Consider the following 16,658-nt stretch of genomic DNA (forward strand, 5'->3'; position numbering starts at 1 on the left):
CCACAGTACAGAAATACAGACGTGAACGTGGGTACACAGACACACGTGTGCGCACACACGCATCAGGGAGAGGGAGCAATGAGGCACTGGTTCCCATGAGGACACCAGCACCCAGATCCCAGTTTCTAAATCTGGATGCTGCCGACGGGAACTGGGCTCCTGGGAAGCGTGCTCCGTGCCCAGACGGGGCGGAAAGCAGGAGCCAGAAGTCAGGACTACTCGACAGTAGCATGAGACGAGGGCCACACAAGCCAGTGGGGACAGGGCAGCCTGGCAACTGGGCACGTTGTGGCGAGCAACGGCACAGCAGACGGTGACCCAAGTGAAAAAGGAAACCGTGAGTTCACGCCAACGCGCTGGACGTCAGGCGAGGCCCACCCGCACAGCAGCGCCCTCTTCTCCAGACCGCTCTGATCTGCAAAGGGGGAGGGGGGTGCTCAGAGCAGAGGGTTCCAGCAGCACCGCTTCGTCGAGCGGTAGGCAAGTCAGCTGCATAGCCAGTAACAAGACAAACATACAGTGTGCCACCCGACACAGGCCGTGGAGGGAGGCAGAGCTCCCCGGGACACTCGGCTACTCCTCAGGAACAACAGGAACAACAGGGCGCTCCACCACACCCAGCCTGTGACCCCCCGGGTGTCACGGTCATGGGCGTCAAGGAAAGACGGTTCAGAGGGACTCAACCTGCTCCGGTTTAGAGGGACTAAACCCAGGGCATCGCACGGTGCTGAGCCGGGTCCCTGTGCCACAAACAGCATCCTGGGACCAGGGACACACCTGAAGGCACCCCGGTCCCCCCTGGTGGTGAGGGCCACACTGGGGTTACGCTTGTGGGAATCACAGTAACTCACGGGGAGGACGGGCACTGTAGGAGCTCACACTCCTATGGAACAGGGAAAAGGCTCCTTAGCTGTGTGCTGGCAAGTTGGAGAATTTTTTTCCAGAATAAAAATTAAAATATGTCCTGCTAGATACCACTGCAAATTTGCCAAATGCAGGGTCCAGGAATCTTCTTTCTCTTACTCCACACTGTGAAAACCACATCAGAAGGGCCAGCCCCATTCACTTTTGAAATAAAGGACAAACACGAATTTTTTAACTTAGAAAAGGTGTCCGTCCTTTTGAATTCAAAATCCACTGCAATTAGTACAGAGTAGATTACATTGCTAACTGGCAGAGTAATTTTTAAAAACGTGGTATCAAAAATCTATTCACCCCTGCTCGGCAGGGAGCCAGCCTGCTTCCTCCTCTCTCTCTCTGCCTGCCTCTCTCTCTACTTGTGATCTCTGTCAAATAAATTAAAAAAAAAAAATTTTTTTTAATCTATTCATTTCCTGGACTTTTCAAGGCAAGGAGGAAATAAGGAATTCCTTTCATTTTCACAGACATTGTCCCAAAACACCCACCGAAGACACTGTGAGGGACCAGGGAGGGCTCTTTTGATTTCTTGGAGGGAGCAGAGAGAAAAAGCCCAGAGAATCGAATGGAAGCCGAGGGTCCTCACCGGGAAGGTTCCCGACAATTCCACAGTCAGACACCTCGACCCACAGGATCCCAGAGGGTTCACACATCTCCGGGAGCACACCCTGGGATCCGGGTTGAGGAGCATTGTTCTAGAAACCGAAGGTAAGAGTACTTCAGGAGGAGAAAATAGAACACAAGTGGTAAAATCCAGCTTTCACAAGGGGTAAATGAAGTGGAAACAGTCAGTGGTGTCTAATAAGAAGTCAATTTCACCGGCACAGACACCGGGATGTGGCAGAAAGCCAAGAAGGTCTCTAGGGAAATCAGCTACAGGAGCAGCTACTCTGTCACTGGGCGTCGGGAACAAGAGGCCCGGGCTGCAGGTGGGGAGGCTGTGAGACAGAGACGGTCACCCTAAGACCCCAGAGACAGTGAGACTGGCAAGCGAAGTGAGAAAAACAATACGTTTCCAATTCAGACTAGAATATAGGCTTCCACCCACCCCCCGACCCCGTCCCATCCAAAACCGAGTGTTCCTCCCACACCTCTAGTAAGCCAATCACCACTTCCTGCCGGCAAAACCCTCTGGGGGTTGTTTCAGTGAGCAAAACCAGCCTCTAATGGAGGTCTTTTCCTTAAATCCAAGCCCCACAAGGCTGGCCTTCACATAGCAGAGGAGATATGTCATTTGCAATTTTCGTTTTTTAAAGCAGATGAAGGGATTTTCTGCTTTTGCTGAGAGACAGAGAAAGCTGGAGGGGGGTGTGCTGTTGTCCCCAGTCCTATCAAGAACTAAATGATCCACAAAACAAATAATAAAAACCCCACACTTCACTGTTAAACTGTGCTAAAGTTTAGAGAGAAAATAATACCCAATTTACTGCAAAGTCTTCCGTGAAACGAACAACGGGGCTACGTCTCCACGCATTTAAATGAGGGCATCATTATCCTGCTTCCAAAACCAAACAAACACATTGCAAGAAAAGAAAACCACAAACCAATACCACTCACAAACACAGCTGGAAAAACTCCTTAACAAATTATTCGCCATCGAATCCAGCAATATATTAAAAAGATAACGCCAGGCATTCAAGGTTGGCTTAACACCCAAGACTCCATCAGCGTCATTCACGTCAACAAACTAGACGGGAAAGCCAGGTGATATGTCCGAGACGTTCAGAAAGCACTTCGTAAGAATCGGCATTCTTTTTTTTTTTCTTTAAGGTTTTATTTATTTATTTATTATTTATCTGAGAGAGAGCACAAGCAGGCAGAGCGGCAGGCAGAGGGAGGGAGAAGCAGGCTTCCCGCTGAGCAGAGATCCCGATGTGGGTCTTGATCCCAGGACCTGGGGATCATGACCTGAGCCGAAGGCAGCCGCTTAACCCACTGAGCCACCCAGACGCCCCTCGGCATTGATTCTTGATGAAAAAACTTCCAGCAGACTAAGAAACATCCTGCCGAACGGTGACGGCCGAATGCCATCCTCCCGCAACACCGAGCTACGAAGCACTGGGCAGGCCTTCCTCGGGGAGAACCAGGCCTCCTTCAGTGCACACAGGAAACAGCCGCTCCGTTTTTTTAAAAAGTATACAAAGCTACTACCACGTGCAAATTTAAAGGAGAAAGTGCTATAATCCAATAATCATTACTTCCTAATTGTCCCTGAAGCACTTCGTATAGGACAACTCCTACCTTAAAGGCTCCAAAAGTTCAAAAAGGAATGAAACTCTCTGATTCACAAAAACCAGGGCCGGCCTGCAGAGCACTCAGTCAGTGGGGCGGGGGCCGAAGGGTTAGAGCAAGCCCCGCCCAGCCCAGAGCCCATAGGGACCCCCGCCCCAGCCCACGGAGGAGGGAGGGGCCACACCTACCGATCCAGCACTCCAGACGCGCACAGGGGGTGGTCTTCACCACGTCGGGAGGGTCCACGCCGACATTCAGGCATAAAACTAAGGCCACGCTGACCGTCTTCATCTGGAAACACAACAGAAACAAAATTATTCAATATGCATCCCACTGACACACTCTTCCAGCTCAGAGATGCTCCTAGAACGCATGGAGCCCTGGCCCCATCGCTGGCCTCTGCAGCTGTCCTGGGCCACCCCAAGGTCCTGCCCGAGTAGCTTCCTCTCTGGAGGGGTTTCGGAGCAACAAGAGCAGGCGGGAAGAGGTCCACAGCGGGAGAGGCCTCCGCATGCTTCCTTACAATACGTGTCCAGAAACAGAACTACTTGACTGAAAAATAGGAAGGCACTTGCTACATTCTGCCAAAGTCCTTTGCAAAAATGTTGCACAAACTTACACACTGACCAGGCTATGCTACTCTCATTTAAAGTCATTCCAACTTGGGGAGAGAAAAATTGTCATATTCCTCCGGTAGCATCCTTTCGGTATTAGTAACACTGGAACTTCTTCTGTGTGGTCACAATTTGTGACTTTCTGTTTTGTGGATTTCCTACTCGTGTCTGTACCACGGCACTGGCAGTAATGACTATTCCCAATTGACTTTGTGTACTCTTTACATATGAAAGGCTCCATCCACATTTTTTGTTGCAAATATTGCCCTAGTCTGGTGTTTGCCATCCAATTCATTTCCTGCCTCTGGACGTACCAAGCCTTGTTTCTATCATCTGACGCAGCTTCCTAAAGATCTGACCTGTTCCTTCTCCAGCGGCCCAGCATGCAGAATGTCAGCCCTCCAGCCCCAGCTGCTCAAGCTAGAAACCTGCAGCTCATCCTTCAAACGTTTACTGAGCACCTGCTAGGTGCCCATCACTGTTTTCAGGTGGTGAGGATACATCCATAAATCAAAGGAGCCAAAATGGCAGCAGAGGGTGGTAGGGGTGTCACTTAAAACAGACGAGAGGGCTCCGAGCTGGTTATCAGCCCTGACACCCCCCGCCGACTCCTGTTCTTGAACAGCAGAGACCACCCCTGACTCCCCACCCTGCCTGCTTCGTCCTGCCTCTTAACTGCCTCCTGGGCCCGTCACCTTCGCTATCTCTGCTCCCAGCCACAGCCAAGTCCACGCCAGCTCTGGGCTGCAGCGGCCTCCCCTGCCACCCTGTCCCCAGGGTGGGCTCCGCGATACAGCAGGAGCATACCCTCACACGCACCTGCTCACTGCCCTGCTCCGTCCGTCCCAAACCTTCAACACCCCCATCTGAACTGCTCAGCGTGCCCAGATCTTGAGAACGCAATTCCTGCTGAGCACGCCACCCGCCTGCCACGGCCCCGCCCTCAGTGGCTCCACGTCCTCCGCCCACTTGGCATGACCTGGGGTGTGACCTGGAAGCCTGTCTTCCCGCTCCACCAACCCCAACTCTCCCTTGCGGTCTCTGTGCAGACAGCCATGTCTCCGGAACGCTTGTCCCCAAACCCCAGTGGGGGCAGTGCCACCCAGCACCGTGCTCTCCTGCTGGCAGGGTCCTTGGACCTGGGCTCCCAAGACCAGAGCTGACCCCCATGAACGCCAACATCCCGCACATGCCCGGGGCCCGGGACATCCCGCTCAGTGAGGGTACACGTGGATTTCTTGGGTGTTTTACGTTTAACCCTACAAGCCATCTGGATGTTGCTGTGCTATATGACACACCAGGAGGAACAGTTTCTGTCTCAAAACACTAGCCAATCACACCAATTCCCCCTGTTAAATAATCCCCAAACTCCCAGGTTTGTAGGACGCCTATAGCATATATAAATTCGCAGATAAAACAAATTCTACTTCAGGCTAACTGAATGCATCCGTCATCACATCAACAGTACTTGCACTGGCACCACACTGATTTAAGTTCTCTTTACAACATTTCACAATGCTTGGGAGGGAAGTTTTCCTTTCTCACAATCTTTTTTAAAGTTTTACTTAGCTTTCTTTATATTCATCTCTTTTCTTCCCAAATTAATCAGTTAATTATTCAATTCTTTAATCCCATGGAGACTTTGACTAAAGTTGCATTAAACTGCATATTGGTAACACTGAGCATTTTAAATTTTCTTTGTCCGAGAATTCCACCTGTGAGAATATGTCAGACAAAAATACCAAAAAATATAATAAAGGGGAAGTCTGTGTGTAAAGATTTTCCTCACAGCATTTCTTATCATGAAGAACAAGTAGAAACGACAATTTTAAGCAGATAAGGGAATGTTCAAGCACGCCATTATATTCTCTGAACAGAATGACACCTGAATTCTTATAATGTTAAATCAACAAGAGTTGATTCAAAAACACCCAAAAAATTGTACTAAACATATAAATTAATTTTGGCAAGAAGTGACAACCTCCTAATACTCGATTTCTCTATACAGGAACACAGTGCATTTCTCCATTTATTCAAATCTGCTCTTGTCAGTACTGTTTTCTTAGTTTTCTTCACCAAGAAGTCTTGCTCATCTCCTTTAGGATTATCCCTGGACACGTCACGGATGTTTGGGGCAAGTGTGCTTCTAGGCATGTATTCTCCCCATCGTGGTTTCTCAGGATAGCCGCTAACGCCTCCGTTAGTCACTTTATTAAATTCCTCATTAAATGTAATTACGTCTTGGTAACCCTCCACAGGGCCCGTAAGCTGACAAAGAAACTGCTACAAATAATGAGTCTGTCTCCTCCCTTCCAATGGCTCGTTCCTTTCTACCTGCTTCAGGTGTAGGCGCTGCCCACAACTTCCAGAATATGGTCGCTAACACCTACAGAACATGGCAACGGCGAGCTTCGTGCTGGTTTTAATGAGATGTCATGAGTGTGTCTTCACGGAGAATGCGGCGGGGACAGGAGACACACGTATCACCACCTTCCCGAAGCTCGTGCTGGCGCATTTCACCAACGAAAGACCTCTGAGTGCAAGTACTGACGCACCTGTTCCTGACAACCAAAACCCAAAGGGGGTTTTTGCTTTTATGAGACAAGGCGAAAGGCACGAGGTAGAAAGGCGAGCAGAGCTGGCCGTGGAGGCGGTGCACCTGCCCGGGGCCACGCACGGCATCTGGCATCCCGTAGCCCCCATCCCGGGCCCTGGGCCGTGTCTGAGAGCATCGGGGTTTCGCCTCCGCTTACTGCGTGCATTAGCAATATGTGTCCCTAAGGTCTCAGAAGAGCCCGAGAGGCCATTTCTGGAGTCTGGGGATGCTCAAAATTGTTCTCCCACATGAATGAATGTTCCTGTGCTTTCTGCCATTTCGGCTCAGGAGAGGTTTCATGGGAGCGCATGGGTTTCGGAGAGCAGGGAACCGGCATAATCTTTATCGCATCAAGAAAAAGATACCTGTGTTCAAAACAGAATTTAAAGTGTGTGGGGGAGCGTATTCAGTCTTAAAATATATGTATTTCTTAATGGTAAGTCGCTTTCTAAAGGAGCTGTACGCCTGCTGCCAGAGACGGCCGAAAAGTACAACACTATGGACATAGGCCAGAATCTTCTCGTTAGGAACCATAAAAAACAAATGGTCCCTTCGTGGTCAGGAGAAAGGGCAGAAAATCAATCAGAGAACAGCAATGGCTATTGCTTTGCTTCGTCATTTTCCAATATGTAAGTGATCAGTATCGATGGTCCCACACCGCTGACCCACCGTCTTACGGCAAACTAGGCCTTTGAGCAGAAGCTGCTCCAAACTGGGAGCCCCACGGCAAGGTCTCTGTGGCCTTCCTACGGCCGTGTGGGTCATACTGACAGCCGCCCTGCAACATCTTTCAAGCGAGGGGTCTGTCCTGCGCTCTGGAACCGGGAGGGGTCAGGAGGCGGTCACCCTCACCCTGCAGCGAGCTCCAAGCCGCTTCGCTCTGTCACCCCTGGGCCTGCCGGAAGGGATGCCTGCTCCGAAAAAACATCCGCCTCTACGGGTCAGGTCTTATTTCCAAAAACTCGGTCTGCCCCACCGGAGCTTGGTGGCTGTCCGTAGTCTTACGTGGTCCTCCATCTGCGAGGGGATCGGGCTCCGGAACTGCCAGGGTCCTTCACAGGGCCCAGCCGAGGGAGCGAACGCAGCTCCGTGATGGGACGCCAACTCCACGGGGCCTCAGGTTAGGGTTAGGGTTAGGGTTAGGGAACCCCCACACTCCCCCAGCTTGTGCCTCGGGGATTCAGGGCAGGCCCCGGGCTAGGTCACTTCTGACCACTTCTGACCAACCGCCTCTCGCTACGCTCACCCCCCAACGGGCAGAGGGCCGAGCGGCCTGAGCCCTCGGCCCCTCTAATCCTTTCCTAAAGGGCCCGGAACCCGGCGCTCGTGTCTCCACCTGCGTTTTGGCGTAGCCTCCCTGGGGTCGGGGGAGGTGGTGCAGGACGAGGCAGGGCATCCGCACAGCGCCCGCCAGCCCGGGCACGGGGCCGCCGTCTTCCTCCTCAGCCGACACTCCAGACACATCCCCTTCCTCCAACCTCTACAACTGCACCTCATAGGCTTAAACACACAATTTTCGGCCAAATCATTACTGATCTAATTACAAAATTATTATGTCAGGAAGTCTCTAAGGACTTAGAGAGAAATATTAATGGAAGCCCAGTGATCACCCTTTCATCCACGAGACGCTAAAGGGCCCCATGTCCCCAGGCCTGTCACCAAGCACAGTCTTCGATGGTGACTAGATGTCCCCGTGGCTACTCTGCAGGTGAGCAACAGGACAGCGTGGCCCTCAGACGTGAAATCCGCTCCCCTCCATCAGGGAAGTCTTGGAAGGAGAGAATCTGACTTGTGCTTGCTCATACAACACACACCTGACCCTACATCTTGAGTGATGACTTTTTAAGAAAACAAAAGAGATCAAGAGTATTCGGACACACGGATTAGAAGAACATACCTGGCAGAACCAATTTAATTCCACCAGCGGGAAACACTACCAGTGAATATCCTTAAGCCAATCAAACACGTCTTGCGCCTCCTGCAAATTTCAGTCATGTTGGCCTGATCCCAAACACGGTAAGTTTGAAATTCTTAGCTAGACTCTAAAGTGCCTTTTTGGTGTTTTATTTTCATTTCGCATTCCAAAAGTTCCAGATTAATGTTTTTTAATAATACAGTCATAGCATTAAGAGAACGTAAGGGCCATGAAATTTAATGTACCAAAAACTGCATAATGGTATATAAAATAACCATTTGGGGCTTTAAAACATTTCTTCTTCAGTGCCATGTAATTGAAGATGACAGTTATATCCCTGGAGGTTAATTCTGAACTTGAAAGAGTATCATCTCAAGAAGCTATAAAAATTAAGTGGTCATGGAAAACGTGACCTTCGTCATGTCATTAGTTCTAATCGCTCCTGAACAAGAGCCTAACCCTGAAAGCGAGAGGCAGGTACGGACGACCTCTCAGGGCCTGGGGGACCTCTCCAATCCTCGCCTTCTAGTGCCAGGCTCGGGCCCTCCAGCCATACCACAAGCAGCCCTACAGGCACGGAACAAGCTGCCCTACAATTCTGGGCTCCACCGTACCGTGGCTGGGAGGGACAGCGGGCAGCAGGGAATGGCCCTCCTGAAGCGCCCGGCCAGCATCCTGTCCTTCAGTCCGCCAGCACCGGGTCTGTTTTAAAATTCAAAGGTTTTCAAATTTACAAAAGGATAATACGGTACATGACTCATATCTCATAGAAGATACCCAAAAGGGAATGCATCCATTCCATATTCAAAACCATTAAAATGCACAAATATCCACTCCCCGCAGGATAGAGACTATTAACCAGGTCACATCCACTTTGTCACAAGACCAGAGGTGAACACCTTGCCAGTGTCCAGAGCTCTCTGGGTTCAGAACTGCAGACCGACCACCAAACCAACCTGTCCCCAAGCATGTGGCACCTCAATGATTAAAAATACATTCACGCCTGCTGCCATTCAAAGAGTTCAAAACAGAATCACAGCGATTCCTTTGTTTTCTCCTACTTGACTGATTTGATAAACCATGTATATTTTATTTTATTTTATTTTATTTTATTTTTAAGATGTTATTTATTTATTTGAGAGAGAGCATGAGAAGAAGGAGGGTCAGAGGGAGAAGCAGGCTGGGAGCCCGATGTGGGACTCAATCCCGGGACTCCAGGATCATGACCTGAGCCGAAGGCTGTCACTTAACCAATGGAGCCAACCAGGTGCCCGACCACGTCTATTTTAAAAGATACAGCTGATCAAGCAGCACAATCAAACCTAAATATAATAAATTCAAAGGCTACACACAATGGCCCGCAAGCTGTATGCCGAATGAAGACACTACAAGTGTGTTAAAGCGGCCCGTCACTGCTTTCCGCTCCCCCCTCGGTGAGCCCGACTCACAAGCAGGTGTAATGGGAAAGCACCAGGAAGCAGGCTGGGGGCTGCCCCACCATCCACTACCCCCTGCCTGTCTGAGGCAAAGCCACCCAATTCCCAGCAGTGCTCGTTAAGATTCAGAGCATGAAGCAAAAACTTTGAGCAGAGTCGAAGCTACACCAATGCATAATTTATAAAGGAAGTCGGAAACTAGAACACACAGCAAACAGAGCAGATACACCATGGGGCGGGGACGGGGTGGGGGGGTGTCAAGTTGAGAAAAAGGAAAAGCAGGTTTGCCTCCTTACTCCGGTCCCAAAGACTGCTAGAGAGCCGTGAACAGTAAACCTCGCAAGGAGCACATCAAATGGAATTTCCGCCGCCCGGCCCTGCGGCGCAGCGCAGGCAGATCTCGTCCAGATCTCCTCCGCAGCCACCAGCCACGGCAACCTGGCGATTCCCCATCTGCATATTCACTTCTGAGGAACCGAGGAACCGAGCCAGCGAGGCTCCTGAATGTATGCGTCCGTTCCCTGCCTTCACCAGAAGCCTCGTTTAGGTTTCAGCTCTCTTTTTGGAGGCTAAATTCTCTCTATAGTTCCCTGCATTTAAAATCTGCCTCCACTCCTGTAAGGCAGGCTAATGAAAAGGGAAGAGACAACAGGTAACTTTTCAACGTGGAAAACCACAGCCGAGCTCACAGCCGAGCTCACGGCCGAGCTCACGGCCGAGCTCACGGCCGAGCTCACGGCCGAGCTCACAGCCCTCCTCTCCATCCTGCGGGCCACAGCAGCCCTTTCTCACCTCCCCCACCGCCCCCCGAACCACCCGCGACCCTGGGTGCGCTCTTACTTCCTGCGTCCCAGACCCTGGAGAAATTCAGGTCCCTAAAAATCAAATGAAAGAGTCGCACACAAAATAGCTGTATTATAGAGATCGTAACTGCTTTAAAGAACCTGGAGAAATCCCTTCTTGCAGGAACCCTACACTGAACCTTTCTGTGACGCCTCCTGAAACCGTGGTCTCGCTGATGCCACCTGGGCCGACCTGGAGGTCGGTGCGAGCGTCCGTCAGGGACACATTCCTCCATCCTCTGAGAAGTCACCTTCTCACAGTAGGTGGAGGGAGAGATGCCTTTTCTTACAACACCGTATGGGGTTAAAGTTTAAAAAGAAAATCCAAGTAATTACCAGTCTCCTTACCTAAAAAGTGAAAATAAGACTACTTTGTCACAGAGAACAGGAAGATACAGTCGCTTACAAATTAACTCTAAATAATTCAACAACGTAAAATCCAAATATGCTAAACTTCAGTGCTGTTAGAGCCCCGGGTCAGACAGGCTTGCGGGGCAGAATTCAACAGCAGACGGAAATGATGATATCTCTTCCACGACGGACCGTGACAGTGCCTTTAGAGATGCATTTTCCGGGGCGCCTGGCCGGTCGGTGAGGTGTACAACTCTGGGTCTTGGCTCAGGTCATGATCTCAGGGTTCTGAGGTGGAGCCCCACACTGGGCTCCAGGTTCGGCAGGGGGTCTGCTTGGGATTCTCTCTCCCTCTGCCCCTCCCCTCAAAATAAAAAAATCTGGGGCGCCTGGGTGGCTCAGTGGGTTAAGCCGCTGCCTTCGGCTCAGGTCAGGATCTCAGGGTCCTGGGATCGAGCCCCACATCGGGCTCTCTGCTCAGCGGGGAGCCTGCTTCCCTTCCTCTCTCTCTGCCTGCCTCTCCGTCTACTTGTGATTTCTCTCTGTAAAATAAATTAATAAAATCTTTAAAAATAAATAAATAAATAATAAAAATTTAAAAATCTTAAAAAAATATATACTTTCAGGTCACCCACGTCTATTGGTGGGCTCCATTGGTAAATGGGTAAACTGTACAGTATATGAATTATATCTCAATAGAGCTGTTAAAAAGATGTATTTTTAAGGACTGCTAAGCGGCACAGAGGCACCCCAACAGAACTCGGGTGGAAAGAGGAAGGCACAAAACCGCGTCCACATCGTTATTATTCCGAGTGTGTAAACACGCACATGCAAAGACGCAGAATAAAAACCCGAATGTCACAAGTGGTTTCGCTCTCCGAGGAGAGGCAAGTGCGGACGATTCCTGGTTTCCCTCTGTACCCGGCCTTTCTGTGTATTTTCTAATTCTCTAGCGTAAACAAGTTATTTCTAGAAGCAGGGCAAAGCCATCAAATGATTCTATTACAACAGTCAAGCATCTCTCTCGTGCGTGCGTGCACGCGCGTGTGTGTGTGTGATTTTCATGACATTCTGAGGCAGAGAAACAGCTCGCCAGGCCGGCGGCAGCGTAGACGAGTATCCAAGGCAACGAGCGCACGGGGATCGTGAGAGGAAACGCAATGCAGGCGGCGGCGCGCTCCCGGGGACAAGCCAGGGCTCTGGCCCGAGCCTCCAGCCTCACGGAATCCGGTCCTGCGACCCGCAAGCACCCGGCGCCGGCAGCGCGCACACAGCGAAGGGCTCCCAGCCCCCTCTCCTCCAGCCCTTCCCGGTTTAGCGCACACCATAAACCCTGCTGCGGAAATTCCTTTCCTGGGAATGAGATTTTCCTTCAATAAATGGGCTGATTTCAAGGCTGCTTAGAGATTTCTTTCACTGGCTAAGACCCTGGGTTGCCGCTTTCCCACTCCTGACGCAAATTAAAATGGGCAGCAGCACCGTGGGAGCGAGCGGTTTGTTCAGGACGAGCTGCTCCCCCCTCTTGCTTATCCAGCGGTCTGATCCCGAGACACGCACTTGCAGAGACAATCCCACAGCAAACAGCATGACTCAGAGCTCCCACGCAGGCTGGAGACGCAGCCCCGTGGGGCCTGGGCCACCCTGATAACTGGCACTTGCAACATCGAAGTCCAAGGGTGCGAAGTGGGGCCACTTCCTGCCGCTCCCACCCCGGGTCCCGGCTGGCCGGCAGCGCTGACGAAGCAGCTCTCACAGGGCCCGCAGCTCCAAGGGGAGGGCCCAGGGCACCCGGACCACGGGGCCACGGAGAGGGTCCCAACCTCATGAACACTGTGGGGCACAGCATGGCTCGGAGGCTCTCGGGAAGGCTCCTCCAGAGGATGGGAAGGCCCGCAGGGTGCCGCGGTGAAAGAGGAAGGCCTGCATGAGGCGCGGCAAGAATGCAAAGGGACAGGACAGAACCAACAAGGAGGGAAGAAACTTCTACCCCCAAGAGAACAGGTGCAGCGTGTGCAGCTACGGGGCGGCAGTGATGGAAGGCACAGGCCCTGCAGAGGTCCGCACGTTGACACTGAGAAGGCTCCCGTTCGGAGGCTCCCGTGGGAAAAGATGCTGCAGACATCTGCCACCTGTGGTCCCCTGCTCGGCACCTTCTGGACATCAGGGCAACTTCCTGTAGTATGGGCACTACCTTCCCAAGGGAGAAAATTGAGCAACTGTGAATCACTCTTACAACGAAGGGGCCGGCGTGTGGCCTCCCTCCTCTGGGCAGACGCACCTGTCTGATCCAAAAGGGCCAGCCCACCCCCCCACAGGGAGTTGCATGGCAGGGACACCATGAGGAAGGCACCAGAAGGTGTTTCCCAATGTCCCCGCTGTTCAGCCCCCTTGGCGTCTCGTAACTTCAGAGTCTGGCTCTAAGTCGTCCTACAGAGCCTTCAACAAATTCCTTTCTGGCTCACCTTGCATGGACTCTGATGGCTGTAACTAAGAGCTCTGGGGCTCTCTGGGGGACAGGACATTCTGAAGCTGAAGCCATTGTTGGAGCTCAGGAAACGGGCACGTTGTAATCATCACCTGCCCGAGGGTCATCACACCCGGGGGTTTCCAAGGTGCCATTACCCAAAGAGTGGGACCCTTACCCCACGTCTCACACAGACTAGCTGACCGTGTGTCAGGGAGATAAGAAGGGAGTGACAGGTCCGAGCTGGGCCATCAGGGAACCGCCAGCATCAAGAATCTCCCCACGCCCTGAACAGACCACAGTCTGAAGTGGCCGAAGGAGCACCTTGACCTCACGGCGCTTCGGGTCCACAGTGGGCGCTGGACGGCAGGTCTGCAGGAGGAGACTCGGAAGGCTCCTACGGGAGGGCCCAGGAACGAGAGCCACAGGGGCCTGTGCACACCGGGGCAGGCAGGGAGGCCTGGGTGGAGGGGGACCACGGGCCCGCAGCGGGGGGCCAGTGACTTTCCCGCCACCCACAAAAGGACAAAGGCTTAGCAAGCCTCATCTTCGTACAATAATGTCAGAACTGCCCCCGTAGGGCACTTGTCTAAGTGAGCAGTGACCACAGGACAGGGCCACAGGCGAGAACATCAACATGAAGTCATGAACATTGACGCTTCAACTTCTCTGGAAGTCCCGCCGGGGGAGAGGACAGCACCGTGAACTTCCTGGGGGCTGGGGGCTGCTAGGGCAGCTGACCGCAAGCCCGGATCTACGGCCAGGCCCACGGCCCAGAAGTTAAAACCACGCGCGAGCACAGGCCCCTTTCCACCCACTGCTTCAAAGCAGGAGTCAGGACCCGAGCGCCGAGGCGTCTCCTGAAGCCCGCCAGGGGCTGCGCACTCCTCACCTCGACACTCCTGCCACTCGGCCCAAAACGTTTGGTCTTCGACATTCTCCATCTGCCCCGCTCTCAGGAACTGTTGTGAAAGCATGCGACGCACCGTGGTGTGTGGGAACGAAGCAAAACCTCACCTAAAAGCATGGGTCTGTGAACGGGGCGGGCTCTTCTGCGGACTGCCACGCACGAGGGTCAGTCCTGAAGAGGCCATAAAAACCATTAATAATCCCCACAGAACCTCTGACTTGAGAGACAAGGAAAGAAAGCAAGCTAGGTGAGTGCTGGTGGCAGAAACTCTCCTCTTGATAGAGTAATTTTAGAGAAAAATCCAAGTGGAACCTCAGAAAAACAATATCTAGATTGATCATTTTTCCTTTAAAAAAAATTTGCAAAATCAATTTGGAAAATGAATGATACCCTGCAGGGAACGTTTCGAACACAAGTCACAGCCAGGCCTCTGAACCTCTGAAGGCCAGTCCCTTCCCTCAGGGAGGCCACCCCGCTGCCCCCTCTCTGTGAACCCGCCCCTGACCCACCAGGCATCTCGGACCGACGCACGGGGCTGCAAGAGCCTCTATTCGTGGGTGGGCCGCTCCGGACTGTGGGCCTGTCCACCTTCCCCAGTCACCTTTGAAGCCCCAGGCCCTGGGACCCTGCTCACAAGAGGAAGGCCCTAGATAAACGTGGGAAAGAGAGACGACGCGTCTGCTCTTTCAGAAGCTGAAGACAGCCAAGGACTCCCCACTATTCCAGCAGTATCTCTGGGGCCCTCGGCAAATACCAGGAAGAGAGTCAGTATTCTTCTCCTGTAACAGGAAATCCACCTACGACAGCCAACCCTGGGGACAGAGACAAGTCATCTTTGCAGTCATCGCCACAGAACACGGGGCCCAGCTGCAATCTTAATGCCATTTCCATAGTGCTTCCCACTGGGAAACCACGGAGACTCTCCTGGATCCAATTTGTTCTTTGTGGAAGTGTCCATAGATAAATGCTGTCGCATATTGAACGTAAGCACAAAAAAGAAGGTGGGGCCTTCCTCAAACGCCTGAGGCATCGGTGAGAGTCACAGGCTCGTGGAATGACACAGGCAGGGCTCAGCGCTCAGTCTGTCTGACACAAATGAAGACAGCTCAGCAAGGAGCAGTGACATTCAGCCTGAGTCTGGAGAGAGAACTCGCAGGCCAGCCAGCAGCGCAAGGCAGCGCAGGTCACGGGCGCGAGGAGGGAGGACAGCTGGGCAGGCTGCGCGGCGCGCCAGGGGGTGTCCTTCACCCACATGAAGGGGCTACCTGGGGGACCCCTGGCTCTGGGGAGCCGTTGTGACGTTTCTGAGCTGTGACATTTCAGGTGCTTTTGGTTCTTTTCACAACTGCACACATGCACTAATATATATGATTTCGCCCTTAAAATCCCACCCAGTTTTGGGGCCTTACATCTTCGACAACAGTTTTCAAATCAGCTTAAATTAAAAGTTCAAAGAAAAGTACTCCTATCATCACAAGACACAGGCTTCAGAGAAAAAATGAGTCTCCGAGAGAAAGCCGGGAATCAGACTGACTTCAGAGATCTCCAATGGAAGGAAAGCAAACCAGATCTCCAACCCAGGATTTCACTACTAGCCAATCAATTAAGCGTGATGAGCATAAAATTAAGACTCATATAAAAAGCCCGTCCTATTTTTAAAGATAAAGGAGAGGACTGTGTACGGAGTTGTAAGTGGATTCACGAACACAGTATGAAGTCATCACCAACACACCAACATGCTGGCCCGAAAGGCTGACACTGAACATGACCGTGCCTCACCATGAGACTGCCGGTCCGCACGAGATGCAGGGGACAGAGGAACAAGTCAGACAACACCATGAAGCCAAAATCAGCAGAACCTAAACATGAGACATTCTCCAGCACCAGCACAACCAGCCTGGGCCCCTTTGTCAAAAAGTCAACTTGTTACCTGGCGATTCATAGACCTATACCCCTGGGGATAAAAATATATGTTTATAAAAAATTTTAAAATTTAAAAAATTAATTAATTAATTAATTAAAAAATAAAAATCATTAAAAAAAAAGTCAACTTGCTAAAAAAAAAGTTCTACCATAAACCACCGTAACCAATAAAACTTGGCTTTAGAAACAGCTGTGAAAGATGTCATGAAACAGCCAGACACATGTGGACAGGGACGAGGCATCCGACTGTGACAAGGCAGCGGAGCTGACGCCTCAGAGTGAGCTCCGGGTCAGGGCCGGCAGGAGGGCGCATGCTCCACGGTGCTCTGAGTTCAGGAGGAAAGAGTCACTCCGTGTCTACTTGCTCTCACATGACTCAAGAACACGCAACAGGAGGAAGGCAGCCAACACCGCACACCGTGAACGGACCCGAGCAGGAGCTACGGCGTCCGGCACC

General features: G+C 51.8%; 1 protein-coding gene across 3 annotated transcripts in view; it reads right to left on the reverse strand.

Annotated features, from left to right (window-relative positions):
• RPTOR (regulatory associated protein of MTOR complex 1) overlaps positions 1 to 16,658 on the reverse strand; it is a 307,301-nt gene that overhangs the window by 238,112 nt on the left and 52,531 nt on the right. For all 3 annotated transcript variants that reach the window (XM_045085733.1, XM_045085734.1, XM_045085735.1), the window contains exon 2: positions 3,339 to 3,441. In XM_045085733.1, coding sequence (XP_044941668.1) covers positions 3,339 to 3,441 — 103 coding nt within the window. The remainder of the gene's footprint in view (positions 1 to 3,338; positions 3,442 to 16,658) is intronic.

Source organism: Mustela putorius, unplaced genomic scaffold (genome assembly GCF_011764305.1).
Source record: "Mustela putorius furo isolate JIRA1106 unplaced genomic scaffold, ASM1176430v1.1 tig00000873_pilon_pilon_pilon, whole genome shotgun sequence".
Classification (NCBI taxonomy): Eukaryota; Metazoa; Chordata; class Mammalia; order Carnivora; family Mustelidae; genus Mustela; species Mustela putorius.